General features: G+C 38.5%; 1 protein-coding gene across 6 annotated transcripts in view; it reads left to right on the top strand.

The window, feature by feature from the left end:
• The first annotated feature begins 2,134 nt into the window (after positions 1–2,134).
• CMAS (cytidine monophosphate N-acetylneuraminic acid synthetase) overlaps positions 2,135–26,148 on the top strand; it is a 36,994-nt gene continuing 12,980 nt past the window's right edge. For 4 of the 6 annotated variants that reach the window (XM_033222694.1, XM_033222689.1, XM_033222691.1 and 1 more), the window contains exons 1-8: positions 2,135–2,524; positions 11,054–11,196; positions 11,359–11,514; positions 14,443–14,576; positions 16,651–16,745; positions 17,100–17,271; positions 18,076–18,229; positions 24,983–25,065. In XM_033222694.1, the coding sequence (XP_033078585.1) occupies positions 2,265–2,524; positions 11,054–11,196; positions 11,359–11,514; positions 14,443–14,576; positions 16,651–16,745; positions 17,100–17,271; positions 18,076–18,229; positions 24,983–25,065 (1,197 nt within the window). In that variant the 5' untranslated portion in view covers positions 2,135–2,264. Of the gene's footprint in view, positions 2,525–11,053; positions 11,197–11,358; positions 11,515–14,442; positions 14,577–16,650; positions 16,746–17,099; positions 17,272–18,075; positions 18,230–20,873; positions 21,418–24,982; positions 25,225–26,148 lie in introns of those variants that run through there. The other 2 variants (XM_033222688.1, XM_033222690.1) reach the window with 2 other exon arrangements.

Below are 26,148 nucleotides of genomic sequence, written 5' to 3'. Positions count from 1 at the left end.
TGTTTACTGAGCAGTACTGTGACCAATTCATTGTTCTGGATGAGAAGATTACAAAGAAGGAACAGTCCGTCTCCTGGAAGAGTTCAAAGTCTCTTGGTATTTATGTAAATCGCTGTAATCTCATTTGATAAAGTAACAGTGGTGCCACTTGCTCTGTTCCCAGCTTAGAGGACACCAATGTGTTCCAGGAGTCAAAACTACTCAGGTGTCTGTAGCCCACTAGGATTGATTTACAGGCCTGTAGGGAATTACTGTGGAGAAGGGCAACTACATCATTAATAGGAACCAAGATTGTTATTGGGGTGTACTCGGGGTCCTCACATGATTACTAAAAGCTCAGTGCTGGCGTCTCTGAAGCACAGCAACTGCAAAGGCCCTACTCAAAGAGCCAGTGTATAGGGACAAGTTGTCCCCTTGCCCTTCAGTGCTGGAATGGCTCATAGAGCCTGCCCCTTTCCCAGGCATGGCATTGATGTCTGTTCACAGCCTCCCTTCTCTGTGTCTGCACGAAGCACCTTCTCCCAGCACCAGTCCCAGGAAGGGCTGGGTCATCAGTTAATTCACAGACTAAGAGATGTAAAGTATCCAGTACTTCTCCTAGGACCCAAAACATCAAAGACTTCTCTCCTCTCAAAAATGGCCAAGACCAGAGAAGCACAAAATCCTTTCACCCTCTAGGAGAAGGCAAGGCGATACACTACAATCCATTCCTTCTGTTTGTATCAGCCTCCATCTCAGAAATGTAAAAGACTACTTTCAAATATAGGCTTGCAAACATGCTGAAAGACAAAATGAATGCTAGGTCAGAGATGGCAGCTTTAAAGTATTATTATTATTGTTTTTTTCTAAGAGAGGTGTGTGTGGGTGTATGTCTTTGAGCCTCTTGACTGGATCAGGGTTTAAATGGTCAGGAGCGGCGGCTCACGCCTATAATCCCAGCACTTTGAGAGGCTGAGGTGGGCAGATCACTTGAGGTCAGGAGTTCAAGACCAGCCTGGCCAACCTGGTGAAACCTCCATCTCAACTAAAAATACAAAACTTACCTGGGTGTGGTGGTGCACCTCTGTAATCCCAGCTACTCAGGATGCTTGAGAATGGGTGGCGAAGGGTTGCAGTGAGCCGAGATCGCGCCATTGCACTCCAGCCTCCTGGGGCATACAGTGAGAATCTGTCTCAAAAAAAAAAAAAAGAGCTTAAATGATGCCTTCAGAGTTCTTTCTCTTTAATCCCTACATGTCTTTGTTCTGCTTCCTCAGGCTGAACATCAGTCTCCCAGTCCATTTCAGAACAGCAAAGACCCCCTGCCACCCTACCCTACGCTTGCCCTGAGGCTTCAGGTTAACAAGGTCCTTAGCACCCAAAAAATCAGCACGAGAAAGATCCTTTCTTTCCAAGAGTCTCTGGAAAGGACTCCAGTGGGCTCTGCTTGGTCATATGCCTGTCCCTAGACCTCAGCTGTGTTCAGGAAAACGGGGTGCTTAGATGGACCAGCTTGGGTCACACACTTACTATTACAGTGCAGAGAACGTGAAGGAAACCCTCACCGGGTGAGAGAGTCATCAATTCCTAAAAGGAAAAGATTTTTAGCAGACAACAAAACAAAACCAAAAAACCAAGTGTCCGCTACACTAGAGGTGACCAGTAAAGCTGACTTCCAAATTTCTGCTGCCAAGGAATGCTGATGTTGATCAAAGTGCAGAGATAAAAGCAGTTTGAGCGCATATGAAAAACTGAGTTTTTAAAACGTTGAGTTTAAGGCACCTGTAGGATATTTGAATGAGCTGGTCAGTAATTTCGTGGAAAAAAATGACCAGGGACATTTAAAAAAAGGTGTATATTTAAAATATACATTTTAAAATATAAAATGAATTCGTGTTAGGGTGCATCAAGGTATGCAACGGGAAACCCACTACAATTCTAAAGTGGGGAAGTTCTTTAGCAAACATACTCTATTTTTTAGTTTCAGAAATCCCCAGACACATGCAAGCACCCCCAAAAGCCGCACTTCCTCCAAATATCTCCGGACTCCCACTGCTTGTCTTAGCTTTGGGTCACCTCATCAGAGCCTACTCGGCCTACTGGCCCCAGACGAGGAGGCTGCGGACTACAATTCCCAGCGAGCCCTGCGGGGAGCGGGGGAGTGGGCGGGGCGAGGGACGGCCGCGCGCGCCAGCTGCCAGGCGGGGATCGGGCGGCGCCGAGCAGAGGTGGTGAGGGACTAGCTCCCGGATGTGGAGAAGCTGGGGAGAAGGCGTGGGAGGAAGATGGACTCGGTGGAGAAGGGGGCCGCCACCTCCGTCTCCAACCCGCGGGGGCGGCCGTCCCGGGGCCGGCCGCCGAAGCTGCAGCGCAACTCTCGCGGCGGCCAGGGCCGAGGTGTGGAGAAGCCCCCGCACCTGGCAGCTCTAATTCTGGCCCGGGGAGGCAGCAAAGGCATCCCCCTGAAGAACATTAAGCACCTGGCGGGGGTCCCGCTCATTGGCTGGGTCCTGCGTGCGGCCCTGGATTCAGGGGCCTTCCAGAGGTGCGCATGTGCGAGAGTGGGCGGCGCGGCCTGGGCGGGGGTCGGGAGAGGGAGTCGGGCTGCTGGAGGGGCTGGGGCCCCCGGGGCCAGAGCTCTTGGAAGGGGGCCATCTCTCTTGCCAGAGACGTGCAGGATCCGGGGTGCCTGGGGCCGGGCTGAGAGCCCAGGAGGAAGGGCTCCAGCTCCTTCCTTGTTCCGTAGCTGCCAATGGTCATAACCTGGGACAGTTCCTGTCTCCGCCCTTGAGAATCATCCGTAAAAGGGGACATTACACCTCCCCAACCGTCCCCTACTCCTGGGTTGACCTTACGGGGAAAGTAAAGGAGGCCACCCCGGTGCAACGTCTGTGATAATATGTGAACTCCTTTGGATGGGGGCCATCGAAGCTCCCCTGTTGCTCAGCCTCTGATAACTGCTTGGTGCTGATCGATTAGGGAAGCATCAGGTTCATGAATGGAGTGTCGGGGTGTCAGAGCTGAATTTCAAGCTCAGCTTGGAGATCTTTTCCTAACCTTTGAAAAATACTCTAGCTATTCTGCCTGTGAGTCAGCACAATCTAGAAAGCTCCCTACATTTATAAATACGTGAGACCCAGTGGGAAGGTATACAACTGACTGTTTTATGGTATATTAATGCTTACAAATCATTTAATCATACCTTTGGAACCTTGCCTGCCCTAAGGACAGTTTTAATTATGCATAATTTAGATACATTGCCAAATTGGTCAGGAGTTACAAGCTGATGTCATTCATAAAAGAAGGGAGATGAAATTCTGTGCCAAGAATGAATTTACACATATAGCTTCAACCTAACTACATTTGAATGTGTCGTTATTATGGAAATTAATTTATGTTAACCTTTGAATGTTTCGATTTTTAAAGAGATGACTGTTTTTGAAGTCATCTCTTTTTCTTTTTGAACCTGTATTTGCTTACCCATGTTAATACATGGGCAAGTGATTTTCATTTAACCAGTCTTGTTTAAAAAAGGGAGATTCGAAAAAGTATAAATGTACTAATTTTCTTAATGTTTCAACCCAAAGGAAGTCCTGGATGGAGCAAAGCAAATAGGAGCTACCACTCAGAAGATAACACTAGTGCAATAGGAAGTGTGCAAAGGAGAGATAGGGAAGGAGCTGGGGATTTTGTTCAATTCGGTAGCTATTTACTGAGCCCTAATTTCTGCTATACATGTCCAAGGGAATACCAAGATGATTGGGACACAGATTTTGTCCTTGTGAAGCTCACAGACTTTGGGATATTTTTACCTTCTTAGAAAGGGTACAAACTAAAAAGGACTGAAAGAAGTAGGTGCATCCAAGCTACAGTAATATAGTGAAATATAATCTTTGTGAAATGAACTAGAGATCAAAATCATATTCACAGTAAATGGAGAAACTTTACTCCAAATAACAAAACTGTTAATACCATTTACAACTCTTAGGTTGTATGTCGGAAAACCCCGTTCAAACTGGCATAACAAAAGAGGGAAAGGCTTGTTAAGGTACAATCAGATTCAAGGACAAAAAAATGATTCATTCATTCAGCATACTTACTACCTACCTACTGTGTAACAGGCACTGTTGTATGTACCGAACCAGGTGTAGTAGCAGTAGAGACAGCCCTTAGTCTCATAGTGCTTATGTTATAATAAGGAAAGACATGCAGTATACAAGAACATTAATATGTGTTGTATCAGGTTATGATAAATGTTTTTAAGAAAAAGTAAAGCAGGATAAGAGGATGGGGCACTTTGTTGCCAGAATCTTCAATTTCTTAGTTCTGGATAGATGCTTTATGGCTTCAAAGTGGTTGTACTGAGAACTGCAGAACTCTCAGGGTACCTAATGACTTGCTCCAAACCTCTGCCCCAAGAGACTTGACCAAGCCCTAGCATGGCTTCTAGCAGCTTAAGGCCATGTCCCTAGGATGATCTCAGGTTCCCTTAAAATGCCTTCCTGAAGAGGCTCAAAGCTGCTAGAATTTCCTGATGGTTCCAGGAAAAACCTGGTGATAGGCCCCTGAACCCTCTTTTAGAGCAGTAAGTTTAGAAAGCTTGCAATTATAGGCTGGGCACGGTGGCTCAAGCCTGTAATCCCAGCACTTTGGGAGGCCGAGACGGGCGGATCACGAGGTCAGGAGATCGAGACCATCCTGGCTAACCCAGTGAAACCCCGCCTCTGCTAAAAAATACAAAAAACTAGCCGGGCAAGGTGGCGGGCGCCTGTAGTCCCAGCTACTCGGGAGGCTGAGGCAGGAGAATGGCGTAAACCCGGGAGGCGGAGCTTGCAGTGAGCTGAGATCTGGCCACTGTACTCCAGCCTGGGCGGCAGAGCGAGACTCCGTCTCAAAAAAAAAGAAAAAAAAAAGAAAAAGAAAGCTTGCAATTATAAAAACTTTCTCTGCCTTTTGAGATGTAAATCTACCACACAAAACTGTTTCCTCAAGGACCCGAGAGCCCCAGGACCCTGTCTCAGTGAAATGCGAACATTCTAGCTCCCACTCTCCTTCGCAGTCCCTCTGGGAGGATAAAAGGCGAAGTTCAGTGGACACCTTGCTTCAACTTGCCCAATTGCTTTGTCTCATAAAGATAGAAGATTATTTCTCCTCCAGATAAGCACCAGTTAACAAATCCAGATGGCCTAGTCACATGGACTAAGCCCCCTTAGCACCCTTCAGTGCCTTTCCCTTAGCGCAACTCAGCCTTTAAAGTCTCCATCCTTTCGTTTTCTGGGGCTGTGAATGCAATTTGCGTTGGACTCTTTTCCCTATTGCAGTAGTAGCAGAGTATAATCTGTGCTTAACACTTTAGTCGCCAATTTTGTGTGTCTTTGATAGCGGTCCTCATATTCTTCCAAGTTTAAATGTAGTCGGGAGTGCTCTCCTCGAAGCTCAAAGTTTCATTGTGCTCCATTGGGTACCGTGCTCACTCTTCAGCCGGTCTCTATGGCAAGAAGAACACAGTGCTTGTATTGGTACAGTATAGCTGCATCTTCCGCTCTTGTAACCAGCGATGGAGCCCTCACTGAACGACATGACAGGTTCATCAAGAGGAAAATTGGAGTACAATTACCAAAAGTGAGAGGGAATAGATTCTGTTGGTGAGAACCCAACAACCAACCATTACATCACGCATTGGGGATTTTGCTATGAAATGATTGGAAAATGTGTGTATGTTGACCAATGATTCTCCCATTTCCACATTTTAGCATTTGTATAACACTTCTTTAAAAAAAATGACTCTAGTATCAACTTTTTCTGTACCAAGTAGTTTTATTTAATACATGTAGACTAGAGTATAAACTCATTGACCACAGGGATAATGTTTTATACTTCGTCAAGCCACCTATGGTATCTGTCACTATATCAATAGTGGCGATTAGAAGAAATAAAATTGGCTGGGCACGATGACTCACACCTGTAATCCCAGCACTTTGGGAGGCCGAAAGCAGGCAGATCACATGAGGCCAGGAGTTCAAGACCAGCCTGGCCAACATGGTGAAACCCCATCTCTACCAAAAGACAAAAATTAGCCAGTTGCGGTGGTGCACGCCTGTAATTCCAGATACTCAGGAGGCTGAGGCAGGAGAATCACTTGAACCCGGGAGGCAGATGTTGCAGTGAGCCGAGATTGGGCCACTGCACTCTATCCTGGGCAACAGAGCAAGACTCTGTCTCAAAAAAAAATTAGTGTTTCTAAACTAGCAAAATGAATGTATTTCTAACTTAACAGTATCATGTAACAATGTGAATTTACTCTTTTCAAGTTTTGTGGCTATGTGCTATTTGTCATCCTTTCCAGGCATCTGGAGAGATTAGGTCAAAAGATAATAGAAGGGACCAGCACTTCTTCCTCCATGAAGCCTTTACTGATCCCCTCAGTGAAAAGTAATTGTGCCTTTGTTTTCCCATACATAGCAACATTGTTTGTACCTTCATGTGCATGCCCTATGCAGGGAGATAAGATCACAGACTCTGAAGTCAAACTGTGGATTTGAATTTCAGCATCACCGTGTATTAACTGTGCAAACTTGGGTAAATCACTTAACCTCTCTGTGCCTCATCTCTTCATCTGCAAAATGTACTGAAGTGTCTGCCTCACAGGCTTGTTGAGGGAATTAAGTGAGATAATGTATGTGGAGCTCTTAGAATAGTGCCTGGCACATAGTATGTAATTTATTATTGGCATTTTCCTCTTGTTCAGAAGGTTTTTCCTATCTTCCATGCTTGTAAAAGGGAAACTCTCCCATTGCTTGTAAAATGGGAAAGTTGTAATGATCTTCAAAATTCTTTCTAGTGCTAACATTCTTTGACGTTGAAAAGTTAATGGAAAGATATCTTTGTTCTCTTTTTCAGTTTCAGTGGCCGGCAGACTTTCTGTAAAGGGCCAGATAATACATATTTTAGGTTTTGCAAGCCAGATGGCCTTTGTTGCAACTACTCAGCTCTGCTGTTGTGTATGTTATGAAAGTGGCCATGACAATACGTAAATGAAAAAGTGTGGCTGCATTCCAATAAAATGTTACCGAAACAGGCTGAGAAGTGGGCAGAATTTGGCCTGGGGAGACTCCTGCCATACTAGGTGAAAAGCTAAGCTGCTTGTGAGCAGGTGCCCTCTTATTCATCATGGTATGCTTTATATATTAGATCATTAAAATGTGTTGACTTGAATTCACTTGACTTGCTGTGAAGCTGTAGGAGGACTTTGGAGCACCCTTCCTGCCTCCTACCCTCTCTTTTCTTCAAAAAATTTTTACCTTAGGAGAGAGCTGAAGAAAATTGCAGCTGTCTGATTTGTGTTTTTCAGGGCTAGAAGATACCTTTGAGATTATTTTGTTCAAAACCACGATTTGACTTAATTGAGGCAGATTTCTCTGGCTTGCTCAGAATCAAAGCTAACAGTACTTTTCAAGGTTGCCAACTTTGCATACTAACTAGGCTAGTTAGCAGTTAAGAAAAATGCTGAGATTTTTTTTTCCCCTTTAGTACAGAGTTATTGCCAGAGTAGATTTTGTAAGAGCTTAATTTTCAACAGTGCTTCAGTGCTGTGTAAGTAAACCTCAGAACAAATTGATTTGTAAGTGTTGCCTAACATACTTGTGAAAAATAAACATGTTTTAGTTTTATGCTTAGGGTATAGACTTTTGATTAATGAAAGGCCTATGCTATTATTATCCCTAAAATGGCAGCTTCTGATTTAAAATAGTTGTCACAGGCACCACAGTTGATATTCCTATTGGTCCTGTTAGGTGTAGTGTGACTTCATTTGAGGATAAAGCCATTGGCATTAGACTTTGGTATTCACTCTGCTTGACTGGCCTGTTTGTTCACTTGCTCATTTTCTCTTTTGCCCATCCTCATCTTATGTCCCTGAACCAAAGAAAATTATCTACTCAGTCCCTTTCATAGGTGATGATCATAGTATTTTAAGTGTACATATGGGATACTATTTTCATATTTTTTCACAGTGTAATTGCTTAATATAACACAGACAAATTAGACATTTGGACCTTTGAAGGTCTGGAAGCAGGCCTTCAGTCTACCTTCTGAAGATTGTGAGGATCAAATGAGACAGAGTAGATATTACTTTATTACCATTCCTATTTTAGTATTTTGAATAGCTAACATTTATTAAATGTTGATTCTGTGGTTAATGGTTTATATTTAATCCGCTAAACCATTTGAGGTACCCACTATTATTACTCCTCCATTTTACTGAAAATTGAGGCATAAGGAGATTATGGATTTTTCCCATGGTCATATAGCTAGCATGTGGTGGAGTCAGAATTGAACCTCTTCCTTCAGAACCCATCCTCTTAATCACTTACTGTTTCATTCATTCAGCAGATCTGTATCGAGTACCTGATGTGTAGCAGGCACTGTGAAAGTACTTTGTAAAAAGTAAAGCATTGAAAAGACCATCGTTACTTAATTGATCCTTTACTTCTCTTTCCCTGATGGTTTAAAGAGAATTACAGTGCCATACTGGTCTCAGTCTCTATTGATAGGCCAAGACTTTCTCAAGAAAATAAACTATACTGTATACATTATTATATCCCTAGTGTCCAGAATCATGCCTGGGACAGAATAGGCACTTAGTAAATAGTTCATAAAGGAAGGAAGGAAGGAAGGAATGAAAGAAGGAAGGAAGGAAGAAAAGCAAACCTCCTCCAAAATTCTTTTTTTTTTTTTCTTACCTTTTAAACATTTCTTAAAGACCACTGAACCCTCTGGTATTGAATTTTCATTGCAGTAAAAATCAGGATAGTAAAGTAAATGGCTTCAGCAGCTTATTTCAATTAATAATGTAAATTAGATGCCAAATTACCGTGTCTTTTGCTTTCCCTATTTTTTATTGTATTCTAATTCCATCTTATCATCCTCCCCTCACCTCTGTTTTAAAAATCCACTAGGTTTTCATTGGTACTTTGTTATATATCTTTGACTATGACATTTCCCAAGAGAACATTTTTTCCCCACTATTTCAGATTTCAAGATGGAGGAAAATGGGGGCTCCTGTGTTCCGCCTTGCATAGAGTGACATGAGTAGATATCATGGGACTCTTGGCCCCTAGCCAGTGGGTCATTTTGTTTGCTAGGCTTCCTTTGATTTTTTTTTTTTCTTACTACTTTATCCCTTGATTTAAATCCTTCTATAAATATTAAAGGGAATAAGTGAAATAAATAAATGAACTCCAGGGATATTAGAAACTTTTCTTTATTTTCTCACTTTCTTTTCACTCATGATAATTGAGCATAGACATATTAAACATGCAGTTCAGCCTTGTGTGGTGGCTCACACCTGTAATCCTAGCATTTTGGGAGGCCAAGGTGGGAGGATCACTTGAGGTCAGGAGTTTGAGACTATCCTTGCCAACATGACGAAACCCCATCTTTACTAAAAATACAAAAATTAGTCGGGCGTGGGTGACACATGCCTGTAATCCCAGCTACTCAGGAGGCCAAGGCATGAGAGTCGCTTGAACCTGGGAGGTGGAGGTTGCAATGAGCAGATATCAGGCCACCGCATTCCAGCCTGGGTGACAGAGCAAGACTATCAAAGAAACAAACAAACAAAACATGCAGTTCATCTTTCCCTCAGTAGATATTGAAAGAGTGTGATAAAAGGAAAAAATATATGTATGTGTGTATATACACATTATTTTATATATATAATTTTGTATATATATGATGTGTATATGTGTTTGTGTGTATATATATACTATATATGTATATACCAAAGACTGTAAGTCATTAAGATATCTTTGCATAAATCACTATTAAAACATTGTGGGGTTTTGTTGTTGTTGTTTGTCTTTTTGAGACAGGGTCTCACTGTCTCTCAGGCTGCAGTGCAGTGGCGCGATCTCGGCTCACTGCAACCTCTGCCTCCCAGGTTCAAGTGATCCTCCTGTCTTAGCCTCCTTAGTAGCTGGGATTACAGGTGTGCACCACCATGCCCAGCTAATTTTTGTATTTTTAGTAGAGACCAGGTTTCACCATGTTGGCCAGGCTGGTCTCGATCTCATGACCGCAGGTGATCCACCCACCTCGACTTGCCAAAAAGTGTTGGGATTACAGGCGTGAGACTCCAGGCCCGACCAAACATTGTGGCTAGAGGAGTAGTTACATCTTCGACTTCTAGTAGTGGGAATTTGTGACTGTCCAGGAAACAAAACTTCAATAGAAACTGGTACCCCTCTCCAAAATAGCATTTTGCCTACTCATCATTTTATGAAGTCTAAACAGGCAACTGTGTAACCTGCGCTTAATAGAGTATTAAGTTAAATTATTTTGAGCCAATGAAGTCATGTTCTCTACGTTTGTTGTTATCAATGGCTATAACCCAGCTGATTCTATATCTGTATACCCATCGTTTGTTGTTTAAAAAAGAAAGAATTGTATTATCTGATTGTTTTTGAGCCCAGACTTGGGCATTTATTATCTTCTAAGCTTGAAACTGTTTCACCTTTAGGGTTTGGCTAAGCCAGGTCCATTTATATTTTTTTTAGCAAGCATATTAAAATATTTTATACAATATTTTGGATTTGAATGGAGAATAAGCAAGATCTTTAATTTTCTTTAGATTTGACTTCTAGTGTATTTTAAAAAAATGTTTATTTTAGGTTCAGGGGTACATGGCAGGTTTGTTACAGAGGTAAACTGCATGTTGCGGGGGTTTGGTGTACAGATTATTTTGTCATCCAGGTAGTAAGCATAGTACCTGATAGGTAGTTTTCTGATCCTTACCCTCCTCCCACCCTCTACCCTCAAGTAGGCCCCAGTGTCTGTTGTTCCTTTCTTTATATAAAATATATCTAGGACTGTATTTTTATTCATTAATATGTTTATATACAAAATACTTTATGATTTCTTACATTTTTATACTCCTTTGGATCTGTAACATTATTATCATTGTGCAAAAAATATTCTCACATTATATAAGCTGTATTTTATGGTTACAGAGCTCCATTTTATTATTAATGATTTCTTTTGATTTAGCTGTTAATTTTTCTTGATATCTAAACAGTGTATGGGTTTCGACAGACCATGATGAAATTGAGAATGTGGCCAAACAATTTGGTGCACAAGTTCATCGAAGAAGTTCTGAAGTTTCAAAAGACAGCTCTACCTCACTAGATGCCATCATAGAATTTCTTAATTATCATAATGGTATGAATTTGATTAATAGTTTATTCAAACTGTTATGTACTTTTCTACTTCCTTTATTATCTCATAAGACTTGTTTTAACATTTGAATTCCAAACCTTAATATTACTTGCTTGCAAGGAACTTTTTTTAAAATATCCTTTTCATTTCTCTCGTCCTTTTAAGAGGTTGACATTGTAGGAAATATCCAAGCTACTTCTCCATGTTTACATCCTACTGATCTTCAAAAAGTTGCAGAAATGATTCGAGAAGAAGGATATGATTCTGTTTTCTCTGTTGTGAGACGCCATCAGTTTCGATGGAGTGAAATTCAGAAAGGAGGTAATCTCTTATCAGTCTTTATTTTAGCTCATTTAATTGAGAATCAATTTTTTTATATATAAATATTCTTTAGACATGAGGAGACTAAAAGGGAGCTGTAAAAGAGAATATTTGACTCATTACTTTAGTAGGTAATGACATTTACAATCAGTTCTAAATGTGTTATTGAGCCAGCACAGCTAGACCAAATTAATTCTTTGCTTTACTCTTTACAAAGGGACATTCTAATCCTCTTATTTCTATTTGCCTTTTAAGGCAGACATGCCGTTTTTCTAGATCAAATACTTCTATGTTGGTTCTAGATACGTTTGATGAACTCCATACGAATCATATAGAAATAGAAAGCATCCACCAAAGTGTTCTGGAGGGTCTTAAGAATGACATTTCGAAGTTCTTCCCCAAATTCCTAACTCTATATATAAAAGGGGTTTCATAGGGTTTACTAGGCATTTCGCCTGCCATGTCCAGTGTGCTGTAAATCTTATCCAGAGAATTATTATAAACACTGTGTTTTTCCATTCAGTACATTTCAGTCGTTTCTTAGGGATTCCATTTTCCGTTGAAATTCTCCATTTTTTAAATCCATTTAAACAAAAAAGTCCTTTCCTCTAATTTAACATATTATTGATAGCTATTCGAAAGTCCTTAATGCATATTTCAACATCTAGTCACTTACAGTTCTGTACTCTGACTGCTTCTCTCTTGATTGTGAGTCACCTATTTCTGCCTCTTCATTTGGCTCATGTTTAATTGTATATCTGGCATAGACACTTGAGTACATATTTTCCTCCAGAGAGGTTGCACCTTTTCTTCTATCAGGCAGGATAAGGGGCTGATCCCTTTGATCCAATTAGGAGTTGGACTGGGTTGAAACTTTAATTTCATCTCACCTCTTAGTTTAGGTGTCTTATTAGGAGATATATCTCGTATGTGTTACTGACACTCACACCCATCCCCTACTCTTGCTAACAAGACTCTTAAGGGATCTGAGGACCACAATACTGTAATGATATCTTTCCAGCCCATTCCGAGCTTCCCGCGCAGTACACTCAGCCAAAGTCTTGTAGGAGGATTAGGTGGAAAAACTAGCTGTATGTTTGTAGTTCCTACAGATGACAATCTGTAACTCAAGTTCACAAGGCCATTAAAAGCCATTCTAGTTTTTGCCTACCTCAGCAGAGTCCCTTTGATTATGCAAAGCTTGATCTTTCTTGCACCTTCTCCTCATACTCAGCAGATATGCCCAGGGAGAAAGCAGCCACTGATACTAGGAAAGACTTGTCCCTCTCTTTTCTTCAGAGTACCACTTGAATTATCTAGTTGGTTTAATTACCTGTCTCTACCCCTAGATTGTACACCTTTTGAGAATAGAGAGGGTTCTGGTCACTACTCTGTAGCCAGTGCCTGTAAAGCTATGTTATCTCTAGCTATTTAATTTGTATTTGCTAAGGTTTTTTCCTGGGTTATTTCAAATACCAGGGTGGAACTGAACAGGGGATGGTTTAGTTAAACAAGTAAGTAGAGGTTATTCCTAGAAGCCTTTATACACACAGAAATGACAGCAAAAAGTGAAGAAAGATTCTGGAGAATAAGCAGCTGTTAAACACATACACATACACACACACACACACACAGGCACACAGATTTGAGGAAAACTCAGTGAAAAGACAAGAATCTCTATGTGGCAATACCAAAGGCTTCATTGATTACAGTATGTTCTATTCATTAATATTGACATTACTGAGCCTTTATTATCAGGTATACTCATAAACATAATTTGTTGTTATGTTTAGTATATTTTTAACTAATGGTAAGAATGTATAATATGTTACATAAACGTTTTCATCAATATAAAATCTTCAATAATTTAATGGAGAAATCTATAGTTTTCAGCAATAATTGTATAAAAACAAGTTCTCAACCACATTAGATAAATAAAACTTATTTCTGTATGCGCAGACAATGAGAAAAGAGATTAAAGGGCTCAAATATTGAATATAGGTATTTTGTGACCAATTCAGTTCTTTGAAAGCTGCTTTAAGGTTGTCTTGATGTCCTCCCAAAGCATTATATTTGTATGAATACCTTGTTGCACATTTCATTATAAAATACTTTATTTTTCTAGTAGCTATTGGAAAGCAAATATAAATCATCAGAATCATTACAGATTTGATTCCTTTAAAAAAAGTTCTTTTTTTTTTTTTTTTGAGATGGAGTCTTGCTCTGTTGCCCAGGCTGGAGTCCAGTGGGGCAATCTCGGCTCACTGCAAGCTCCGCCTCCCCCACCCTGAGTTCAAGCAATTCTTCTGCCTCAGCCTCCCAAGTAGCTGGGATTACAAGTGCCCACCACCACGCCCAGCTAAATTTGTATTTTTAGTGGGGACGGCATTCCACTATGTTGGCCCGGCTGGTCTCGAACTCCTGACCTCAAGTGATTCGCCTGCCTCGGCCTCCAAAGTGCTAGGATTACAGGTGTGAGCCACCACATCCAGTCTAAAAATAGTTCTTTATCAGGCTGGGCGCAGTGGCTCACACCCATAATTCCAGTACTTTGGGAGACCGAGGTGGGCAGATCACAAGATCAGGAGTTCAAGACCAGCTTGGCCAACATGATAAAATCCCGGCTCCACTAAAAATACAAAAATTAGCCAGGCATAGTGGTGGATACCTATAGTCCTAGCTGCTCAGGAGGCTGAGGCAGGAGAATCACTTGAACCCAGGAGGCAGAGGTTGCAGTGAGCCGAGATGGCACCGTTGCACTCCAGACAGAGCGAGACTCTGTCTCAAAAAAAAAAAAAAAAAATTCTCTATCTCGATAGAGGAATGCTCTGCATTCTGAGTTCGTTTTTATTAACTTTTTTAAAGTTACTAAATGAACACTTTCTATATTCAGAGCAACATGGACTTACTCTAACTTTTTGCTTTTAGTTCGTGAAGTGACTGAACCTCTGAATTTAAATCCAGCTAAACGGCCTCGTCGACAAGACTGGGATGGAGAATTATATGAAAATGGCTCATTTTATTTTGCTAAAAGACATTTGATAGAGATGGGTTACTTGCAGGTTTGTACACTCATTTTGCATAATCCTTTTAAGTGCTTTTGTAGGCATACTTTGAGTTCTAGGGAAGAAGTATGGTACAATTTCTTTATGATAAAAGTATCAACCTATAGAGGAAAGGTAATAGCTAACAACATTTGCTATCTGAGACATTTATCCTGCAGGTTTACCCCAAAGTGATCTTTGGAATCCATTCAGTAAATATACAAGGAATTCTGCTATAATGATAAAAAAAAGAATCAAGTACTGCGTGTCTACATATGCCCTAGTACTCATATTATTCAATTTAAAACTATGTAATCCATGTTTGTGTTATAGTTGTGTTGTGGCTGTAGGGTTGGATAACTTGTATTGCTCTAAAAAGATAAATAATTTCATAGAGGTGAAAAGAGTTACAACCTGGGCGACAGGAAACCCGGATTCTTACTCTAACTGCCTCTTACTGTGTAAGCTTGAATATGTATCATTTTATCTGTTCTGACTCTCATTTCTCTCATTTTCAAATAACGATTTAATGTCTCTCTCATTTTAGAGCCTGCAACATGGTTGCATCATATATTTCTTTACTTGTTAATTTTAGTTATCATTATTATTTATTATTTACTGTGTACTGTGGAGTATGTGAAACACTTTGCATGTGTTATCTTACGTAATCTGCATAGCAAATGAATGAAGTGGACTTTTCTACCCAGTTTTATAGAGGAGAAAACTGCATCTCTGAAAAATGAAGTAATTGACTCAAGGCAAAAACAGCTAATAAATGGTACTGTCAGGATTTGGATTCAGGTTCTTATGTTACTCAAGAAATAGCATTTTTAAAGAGAGAGAGGGAAATCTGTCCATTGTCTAATAAAAATTCTAATGGGACTCTTATTTTGAGCAAAAGAGAGAAAAACATTTTTACAAATTTTCTGGTCAATGTATAGGCAAACTATAGACTGGCTGTATAGTTAAATTTAAGTGTTCAGAGAAATTAGATTTGACACACATAGATACTACTATTTTTAAGCTCTTTTCTAAGGAGGACCATGGTGCAACCCATTCCTAAAGTGTGGAGAAAAATGTTTCTCATTAAAACAAGATTTATGAAGAGGCTGACAATTCTGAAAAAAAAAATGAAATTGAAATTATCCAGTAATTGATCTGGTCATTCAAATAATTACTAATCAGAAGAAAGGCCCCTTCTCTTGCCGACCCTTGCCTAGAATCAAGAGACTGCCCTTGCCATTGCCCACATGTGACTTGGATGACTATTAGTCATTTTCATCAGTAGCTCAGGGATCTAAGAAAACTCTTTACAACAGATGCTACAGTTACTTTTCCTCCCCTGTGTTGCCTGTTAGTTGCAAATTAGAACAGAAGTTCCAAAAACCTTTATACTGCTTTGGATAATGACAGGAGAGAATTCTTGAAAAAAAGGAGGATATGATTAAGGGATTTCCACAAAACCCCATGTGGTCAGAATCCTGGAGGCTATAATATTTCTGCTTTTTTCAATATTAAAATAGAAATGTTCTTAAATAGAGAACTTGAACTGTTTAGATAGAATTTGAAAAATGTTAAAGTTATTTTATGTGAGCTTTCTCCTTAAAAAAAAAAAAAAAAAAAAAGCTGGGCATGGTGGCTGAAGCATGTCACCCAGCACTTTGAGAGGCCAGCTTGAGGCCTCAAGAGGATAGCTTGAGGCCAGGTTTCCAAGAGCAGCCTTGGCAGCATAGCAAGATCTTATATCTACAGAAAACTTTAAAAAAATGTAGCCAGACATGGAGTTGTATACCTGTAGTACCAGATCCTTAGGAGGCTGAGGTGGGAGGATTGCTTGAGCCCAAGATTTCAAGGTTATAATGAGCTATGATTGCAGCATTGCTCTCCAGCCTGGGTGGCAGACTGAAACCCTAACTCAAAAAAATAAAGTAAAAATAAATTAAAAAATCATTTTTATGTGACTGATTTTTACTGGGTTATTCATTTTTCTCAGTACTGTAGAAATGAATTATTTGTGCTGTATTATAATAAAGTTTTGATATACATGAATGAATATTAAAAACAGTATTCATGACATTTGTACTGTCTTTAGGGTGGAAAAATGGCATACTATGAAATGCGAGCTGAGCATAGTGTGGATATAGATGTGGATATTGATTGGCCTATTGCAGAGCAAAGAGTATTAAGGTAAAAACAAACAAACCTGTATAACCTTTGTACTAAATCCTAATAATTATACTTCTAGATACTGATTTCTGATACTTCAAACATCTTAGGATCTTTGTAATTACTTTGTTCATGTGGGGAAGACGTATGTAAAATGTGTGTTTACATGGCTTCAATAAAGTAAGAAATTATCTGGTTAGACCACACTACTTTTAGTTACTGCACTAAAAGTTGAAATATATATGTGAAGTAAATTTGAAGAGCAATGTTTGAATAGTTGAATGGAGGGTGACATTTAATGTATTGGTTTAGCCAGTTGAGAGGGAGTGATTAATATTGCACTTATACTCAAAGGTCTATTTTGGTTTCTTTTAGATATGGCTATTTTGGCAAAGAGAAGCTTAAGGAAATAAAACTTTTGGTTTGCAATATTGATGGATGTCTCACCAATGGCCACATTTATGTATCAGGAGACCAAAAAGAAATAATATCTTATGATGTAAAAGATGCTATTGGGATAAGTTTATTAAAGAAAAGTGGTATTGAGGTATGTGCTCCCTGAATATAGCAGTATTCCATAATATTTTCATTCAAGGTCAAAGAACATGCAAGGAATTAAGAGATTTAAATTTTTAGTATTAACTTTTAAAATATCTGAAATTTGGCCTTCATATGCCTAGAAAATTATTATACTATTTACTTTTAGAATAGAATTAGGAATTTGTTAATCAGCAAATAATATTTCTTGTTTATTCAGTAAGTATAAACATACTACTTTTAAATGGGAGCTATCTAGTGTTTCCCGTAGGATCTTGCAACAAGAAAGATTTCCTAGATAATAGGTATGCTATTTCAGAAAAGGACAATATCTTGTGGATTTTTAAAATCTAGCTTATTCTTATGAATGACATTTTTGATTCAAAATAGCTTAATGTAAGTGTATTTTTTTAAATGAAAGCTAAGATAATTATAATTTACCAGAAATCCTAAATATGTGTTGCTAAGCAGCACGAGATAGGTTATAGACTTTCCTTTGGATACATTGAATTATAGGAGAATCTTAGATTAGTATCAGACAATATATGTTGTAATTTTTACCTATAGATAGAATCCTTTCTGTTGTAGAAAATAAAATACTGTGTCTCACCTTTACTGGGCTATAAGAAATAAGCTTTGTTTTAAAGCATCATGATTTTAAAATGACAGTCAGTTTTCTTACTTGGACCTTCAGAAGGTCAAAAGATGACTCGTTTGTGATTTGGACTATCTACAAGGTCAATTATTATGAAAGATTTCTGTTCTCTTCATTTTTTAATTTTTCCCTTTTTCCTCCGATCCTGTTTTTTTTAAGGTGAGGCTAATCTCAGAAAGGGCCTGTTCAAAGCAGACGCTCTCTTCTTTAAAACTGGATTGCAAAATGGAAGTCAGTATATCAGACAAGCTAGCAGTTGTAGATGAATGGAGAAAAGAAATGGGCCTGTGCTGGAAAGAAGTGGCATATCTTGGTTGGTATCTTTTTATTCACCCGTAGTAAAATGGACCAGGATTTATTTACTTATTTTTACAGAAATGAATAAATAACAAAGCACATCCCCCAGGTGGGCATGATTGTAGGAAATAGGAACTCTCCTCTACTGCTGATGAAAGTGTTAAACTGGGACAGTCTTTCTGGAGGTTAGTTTGATAATGTGTATCAAATGAGGAATGATTACTAGCCTAAGCTGTGAAGTCAGACTGCACCACGGATTAGCCAGTTGTGATAAGATGAATGTTGTTTCCTCCTCTGTAAACTGAAGATAACAAGAATATCTATTATCGTAGGGCTCTGGTAGGGATTAATAAAATAATATGAGTAAAGCACTTAGCAGAATTTCTAGTACATAGGAATTACACTCTGAATATTTTTTGCTGTTAATTGAATGTACATACTTTTTCCCCAAATTCCAATTCCAGGAAAGAAGTGAGACAAATGGGCCAGTAGTGAAGTTAAAAGAATCCACTTAAATGTCCTGCGAAAACTAGAATATCCCTAAAAAGGAATACTATGCAATCATTACAAACAGTGCTGTGACCTGTATTTATTTGCATGATCAAATATAACAATAAGTTTTTCACTTTGATATTAAGCAATACACTTATCAGGTACCCACGATGATACGCAGCATGGAACTGGTTGTGGGAGCTGTAGGCTTGCTGCTTGCTGAGCTTACAGCCTGATGATGTCAACATTTAAAAATTGATAATCATAAGTTATTAAGATGCATAATAACTATAAATCATGTATGAAAGCAATATTTACAAGGGTAATATGAGCCTCAAAATAAGCAATACAGGAATACTTTGGGAGCGTATGATCTAGGGACTTCAGGAATAACCCTTAAACCATGCATGAAGATTCAATGGACATAAATACTGCAGAATGTTTGTGAAAGGCAGATTCAATTTTTATTAGAAGAAAACAATTTTAATGGGATGTATAACAAATTCCAACTAATTATCTTTGGGATATTAAGCAAGCTTCTATATACCTTAGTTTTCTACTTAGAATATAAACACAAACCAAATTTTATAAAGCCATCAGAAAGGAAAACAAAGATAATATACGTAACATAGTGCCTACAGATAGTAATAAGTGTATCATTTATATAGGTAAAACTCTAGAATTATATGTGTCAAAATGTAGTGATTATCTACAAATAGTGATAATTAGGATGATTTTGATTTTTTTGCTTCTGTTTTTTTAAAAAATATTTCTACCATGAATATGTGTTATTTATATGACATTAAAAAAAAAAAAAACTTTAAAAGGAGAGGTAAGAAAATAGAGAAGAACATTTAAATTTTGATTTTAAACTCAGAGCAGGCCAGGCATGATGGCTCATGCCTGCAGTCCCACCACTTTGGGAGGCTGAGGCAGGCAGATTCCTGGAGCTCAGGAGTTTGAGACCAGCCTGTGAAACATTGAGGCCCCATGTCTACTAAAAAAAACAACTCAGCAATGTTTTATATGGGTGACATAAATGTATAAAAATATATTTCTTAAAAAATCAATACTTTTAAAAGTAAAATTTAGTAAATAGAGCTTAAAGGCTGGATTATGCAAAAACTAACTTTAACTTTTATTATCTTTTAGTGAAAACAATTCAAATCTCAACACATTTAATAATAAATGAGAAAATTTCAGTAGATAAGCATAGAACAAATTTAAAAGAAACTCTTTTCAACCAAGATTGTATGGTTGTATGTGGTCTAAACTATGGTAATAGTTTTACTCAGAATGGTGAATTGAAAATACTGGGAGCTTCTGAAATACATCCTATTCCAAAAAAGGAATAAACAGAGAGGGAAGAAAAGGATATCATTATGTCAGTGTGATTTAGTATTTATTTTTATTCTTCAAAAATGGTAATTTTTCAGTAAATATTAGTAAGTGGCATAGCAATCAGAACTATTACAGATTTAAAAAGATTTAAGATATATACAAGAGACCATATGTTAACCTTATTTCACTCCTGATTCAAATAAGTCAACTATAAAAGGACAATTTTGAGACAGCTGGGGGTATCTCAACATATACTAGGTTATTAGAGGATATTAAGGAACTATTATTGGTGTGGGTTTAATGATATTCTGTCAGATAAAAAATTATATTTATCTATTAAAGATAAATGCTGAAGAGTTTCTGGATAAAATATTATGTCTGGGAATTCCTTCCTCTCCCTCTCCCCAAATAAACTAGGGGGCAGGGCATAGAAAACAATATTACTGCGTGATTTTAAATTCTGGTAATTTTTCAATATAAAATTGGGGTTCTTGCATATGTTTGAAATTTTGCTTAATAAAAGATTTAAATAACTTAGAATTCATATATAAAATTTCTAACATTTGTAATATGCGTGGCAGGTAGGAAGTATGCTCCATTCTTCTTCTCTAGCTCATAAGAGTTCATTTTTGATTGCTTAGGGAAAACCCTGGACCTCAATTACACTGTGAAATATTTTTGTTCCATCTAATCTTTAGTATTCTTATATGCAGTGCCCCTAGGTCTTACTGAAGTTGCCAGTTACCTGTTGGTTGCTGTCTGCATTATTTAGCTAGAATATTCTTTGTCTCTTTAAATGTTTGCTCAGTATTTATTTTACTTGATAGGAAATGAAGTGTCTGATGAAGAGTGCTTGAAGAGAGTGGGCCTAAGTGGCGCTCCTGCTGACGCCTGTTCTACTGCCCAGAAGGCTGTTGGATACATTTGCAAATGTAATGGTGGCCGTGGTGCCATCCGAGAATTTGCAGAGCACATTTTCCTACTAATGGAAAAGGTTAATAATTCATGCCAAAAATAGAAATTAGTGTAATATTGAGAAAAAAAGATACAGCCTTCTTCAGCCAGTTTGCTTTTATTTTTGATTAAGTAAAATTTCATGTTGTAATGTTACAGAGAGTGTGATTTGGTTTGTGATATATATATTGTGCTCTACTTTTCTCTTTATGCAAGATAATTATTTAGAGACTGATTATAGTCTTTCTCAGATTTTTAGTAAATGCAAGTAAGAACATCATCAAAATTCACTTTGTATTGTACCCTGTAAAACTGTGTTTGTGTGCTTTCAAAGATGTTGGGATTTTATTTATCTGGGGACAGTGTGTATGGTAAGACATGCCCTTCTATTAATAAAATTACATTTCTCAAACTTGATGAAAACTGCCTTGTTGCTGTAGAAGAAATTTACCAAGCATTTTCTTTCTTTCCTTTAAACATTAACCAATCTTAGAAACAAGCCATTCGATGCCGGGGTAGAGCATCTGATTGTACTTCCCTTATGTATACGTGACAGCATATGGTCTATGTGGGGGATTGGTTCTAGGACCACCCACATATACCAAAATCTGCATAGTCAAGTACCACAGTCAGCACTGTTGAACCCACATATACAAAAAGTGGGCCCTCCATCTACTGCATGATTCACATCCTTAGAATATTGTATTTTTGATCTGCACATGGTTAAAAATTCATGTAAAAGTGGACCACACAGTTCAAACCCATGTTGTTTAAGGATCAACAGTATATACAAATATAAATATCCAAATAAATTTATGTATTATGAAGGTTATGTATTTATTTGGAGGAAGCAAATTATTTGCAGTTACCCCTGAGATAATGGTAATTTTGCATACAGGAATATCTTGGAGATATTACGGGTTTGGTTCCAGACCATTGCAATAAAGCGAGTCATAGGAGTTTTTTGGATGCCAGGTACATAAAATGTTACGTTTAAAGTAAACTGTGGTCTATTAAGTGTACAGTAGCATTATGCCCAGATAAACAATGTATATACCTTAATTTTAAAATATTGCTAAAGAATGCTAACAATTATCTGAGCCTACAGCAAGTCAGTCTTTTTGCTGTTGAAGGATGTTGCCTTGAACAGTGGTGGTTGCTGAAGGTTGAGGTGGCTGTGGCAATTCCTTAAAATAAGACAACAATGAAGTTTATCGCATCAACTGACTCATGAAAGATTTCTCTGTAGTGTGTGATGCTGTTTGATAGCATTTTACTCACAATTGAGCATCTTTCAAAATTGAAGTCAGTTCTCTCAATCCACTGCTTTATCAGCTACATTTATATAATTTTCTAAATTATTGGTTGTCACTTCGTGTTCATAGCATCTTTACCAAGAGTAGATTCTATCTCATGAAACCACTGTTTTTGCTCATCCATAAGAAGCAACTCCTCATGCATTCAAGTTTATCATGAGATTGCAGCGATTCAATTACATCTTCAGGCTCCACATCTAACTTCATTCTCTTACTATTTATACCATATCTACAGTTACTTCCTCCACTGAAATCTTGAGCCCCTCAAAGTCATCCATGAGGGTTGGAATCAACTTCCAAACTCCCATTAATGTTGATATTTTGACCTCCTATGAATCATGAATGTCCTTAGGGCATCTAGAATAGTGAATACTTTCCGGAAAGTTTTCGATTTACCTATTTCCAACAGAGGAATCACTATTGATGGCAGCAATACTCCTAGAACTGTATTTTTTAACTACTAAGACTTGAAAGTTGAAATTATGCATTGATCCATGGCTTCAGAATGGATGTTATATTAGCAGGCATGAAAACAGCATGAATCTAGTACATATCCATCAGAACACGTGGGTGACCAGGTGCATTGTTCATGAGCAAGTACGCTTTGAAGGAATCTTTTTCTGAGCAGTAGGTTTCAATAGTTGGCTTAAAATATTCACAAAACCATGTTATAAACAGGTGTGCTATCACCCAGGCTTTTTGTTCCATTTATATATGCAGCACAGACGGTAGACATAGCATTATTCTTAAGGGTCATAGGATTTTTAGAATGGTATTGAGGTTCAGCTTCAATGTAAAATCACGGCTGCTTTAACCTTCTAACAAAAGGGTCAGCCTGTCCTTTGAAGATTTGAAGCCAGACATTGATTTCTTTCTAGCTATGAAAATACTAAATGGCATCTTCCAGTGGAAGGCATCTTCCAGTGGAAGGCATCTTCCAGTGGAAGGCATCTTCCAGTGGAAGGCATCTTCCAGTGGAAGGCATCTTCCAGTGGAAGGCATCTTCCAGTGGAAGGCATCTTCCAGTGGAAGGCATCTTCCAGTGGAAGGCATCTTCCAGTGGAAGGCATCTTCCAGTGGAAGGCATCTTCCAGTGGAAGGCATCTTCCAGTGGAAGGCATCTTCCAGTGGAAGGCATCTTCCAGTGGAAGGCTGTTTGGTCAACACTGAAAATCTGTTGTTGAGTGTAGCCACCTTCATCAATCATCTTAGCTAGATCTGGATAACACGCTGTAGTTTGTACAACAGCACTTGCTGCTTCACCTTGCACTTTTATGTTATGGAGATGGCTTCATTCCTTAAACCTCATGAACCAACATCTGCTAGCTACCTGCTTTTCTCCTGCAGCTTCTCCATCTCTCCCAGCCTTCATAGAATTGAATAGAGTTAGGGCCTTGCTCTGGATTAGGTATTGGCTTAAGGTAGTGTGGCCTGTTTGATCTTTGCAGACCACTCGAACTTTCTTCATCTCAGAAAGAAGGCTGTTTGACTTTCTTATTATTTGTGCGTTCACTTACGTAGCACTTTTGAGTTTCCTTCTACAACTTTTTCTTTGTATTTACAACTTCACTTGACCATTTGGCACAAGAGGCCTAGCTTTCAGCCTATTTTGGCTTTTGACATGCCTTCCTCACTAAGCTTAATCATTTCTAGCTTTTGATTTAAGTGAGTGATGTGTGACTATATTCCTTTCACTTGAGTTCTTAAGGGCCACTGTAAGCTTATTAATTGACCTAATGTCAGTATTGTTGTGTCTCGGGGAATAGGGAGGCCCAAGAAGAGGAAGAGAGATGAGGGAGCACCTGGTTGGTGGAGAAGTCAGAACACACATTTATGGATTAAGTTTTCTGTCTCAGCATAGTTCACAGCCCCCCAAAACAATTACAACAGTAACATGAAGAATCACAGGTTCACAGATCATCATAACATAATCATAATGAAAAAGTTTGAAACATTGTGAGAATTACTAAATTGTGACACAAAGACATGAAATCAGTCCATGTTGTTGGACAAGTGGTGCCAATAGACTTGCTTGATGCAAAGTTGCCACAAACCTTCAATTTGTAAACAGTATCTGTGAAGCACAATAAAGCAAAGCGCAATAAAACACGGTATGCCTGAATTATATTTGGCTATCGTCACGACTTTACAGCTGACATAAATCACTCTTCTATCTGATTAGATTCCAATGGTGAAGCATTATCTCATAAATGTGGACACTTACCTGATAAAAATCATTTCTGGTGGAACATTTACATCTATTTCCACCATAAAAATAATTCATAAAAATAATTCATGTAAAACTATGACGAGAGGTTGATCTTTCAGGCCAACTATACAGGAAGCTGCTTTCCTGTGTGAGGACTGTTGGATTTGCATACTGCAGAGCATACCCCTATAGAACACACATAAGTCGGAGGAAAAAAACAAAACACCAATTTATTTTAAAAACTTTAATGGTTTATTAATTTATTTTAATAGCTTTAAATAAAAGCTATTTATTTTAATAGCTTTAAAATAAATTAATGGCTTATTAATTTTCTTTCTATCTTGTCCTAGTTTTACTCTCATCCTTCCGGTTTTCCCGCTACTAACTTTATTTTTTCCCACCCCTTTACATTTACATATCCACAAAGGTTCTAACCCCACCTCTTGTTCTCTCCCAGGTATCACATCTCTATTCAAGGTTTCAGCTACAATCTCCATGCAGACAAACCTCAAATATAGTCTTCAACCCCAATCCTCAGTTGTAAGTTCTAGTCACATCTCAAATTCTTCATGTTATAGGCCAGACTCCTGGACTTCATCCCTCAAGTTTCTGATTTTATCATTATTAAAATGTTATAGTTTTTCAGTTTCTCCTTTTCATCTCTATTCAGACACCAAAGCTTGAGTTTGATACTACTAGCCCAGTGTCCTTTCAGTTTATTCAGTACTGTCACCAGATTACTTGTTCAGATTCTTGCTAGTTATTAATCTTTTTGAAATCTTTTAGTGACTCCATGCTGACCACAGAATAAAGCATACTTCAAACACTATAGCCTGGTCACAACCTAATATTTCCAGCCATCGTTCCTACAAGTTATTGTTGGCTTTTCACCTCAGTCGTAGCTTATTCTCAAGTCCTAACTTTATCAGCATGAACAATTCATTCCTCAAAAAACTTCTGCTAAAATACTTCCAAAATCAATTTCTCTGTATGAATGTCAATCATATTGGAGTCCTTGTTTTCTTTCAATGACTCCAAGCCAAGTACAAGGAGATAATTCAGTTCTCACTGTGACAACTACTCCCTGTGTTCCTAGTAGTAGGAAATATTACTCAAGAAAATACAGTATGTTCAGCTCCAATATGTAAGGAACTTAGAAGTTGCCTTTCCCATCCTTATGTCAAGAAAAACTGAACAAACTGAAAATCAATGACTTTTGGGCCCACCAGAGAACCAAGGACTCAGGGCAAACAGCCACCCATCTGGAGAGATATGCACATCCCGAGAGATTCAAGAGCATCTGATACTTGCAGATACATCCAGCAGAAGCTCCTGGATGCCCTAAGCTGATTGGAACACTTACCTAGTAATTTTCATGAATTGCTAGACCCTGAGTATGGTCTAATGTGAGAGTGAGAAACTCCTGGTGGTTGCTGTCATGCAGGGGGCGGGCGTGCACATACACTTTCCAGAAATACCAGTAGGTTCTCACAAGGAGGTTCCGAGGATTCAAGATAAATCTCCCAATGGCCCTGGTAGGAGGAGGGTAAAGAATAGTCATTGTTAAATCCTGCCAGCCCCTTCTCCCTAACAAAGGCCTTGTCTCCAATAGAAAGGACTTCT

This window comes from Trachypithecus francoisi, unplaced genomic scaffold (assembly GCF_009764315.1).
Source record: "Trachypithecus francoisi isolate TF-2019V2 unplaced genomic scaffold, Tfra_2.0 Lachesis_group11, whole genome shotgun sequence".
Lineage (NCBI taxonomy): Eukaryota > Metazoa > Chordata > Mammalia > Primates > Cercopithecidae > Trachypithecus > Trachypithecus francoisi.
The sequence above is the reverse complement of the archived record's forward strand: the minus strand, read 5'-3'. Positions and strand labels throughout refer to the sequence as shown.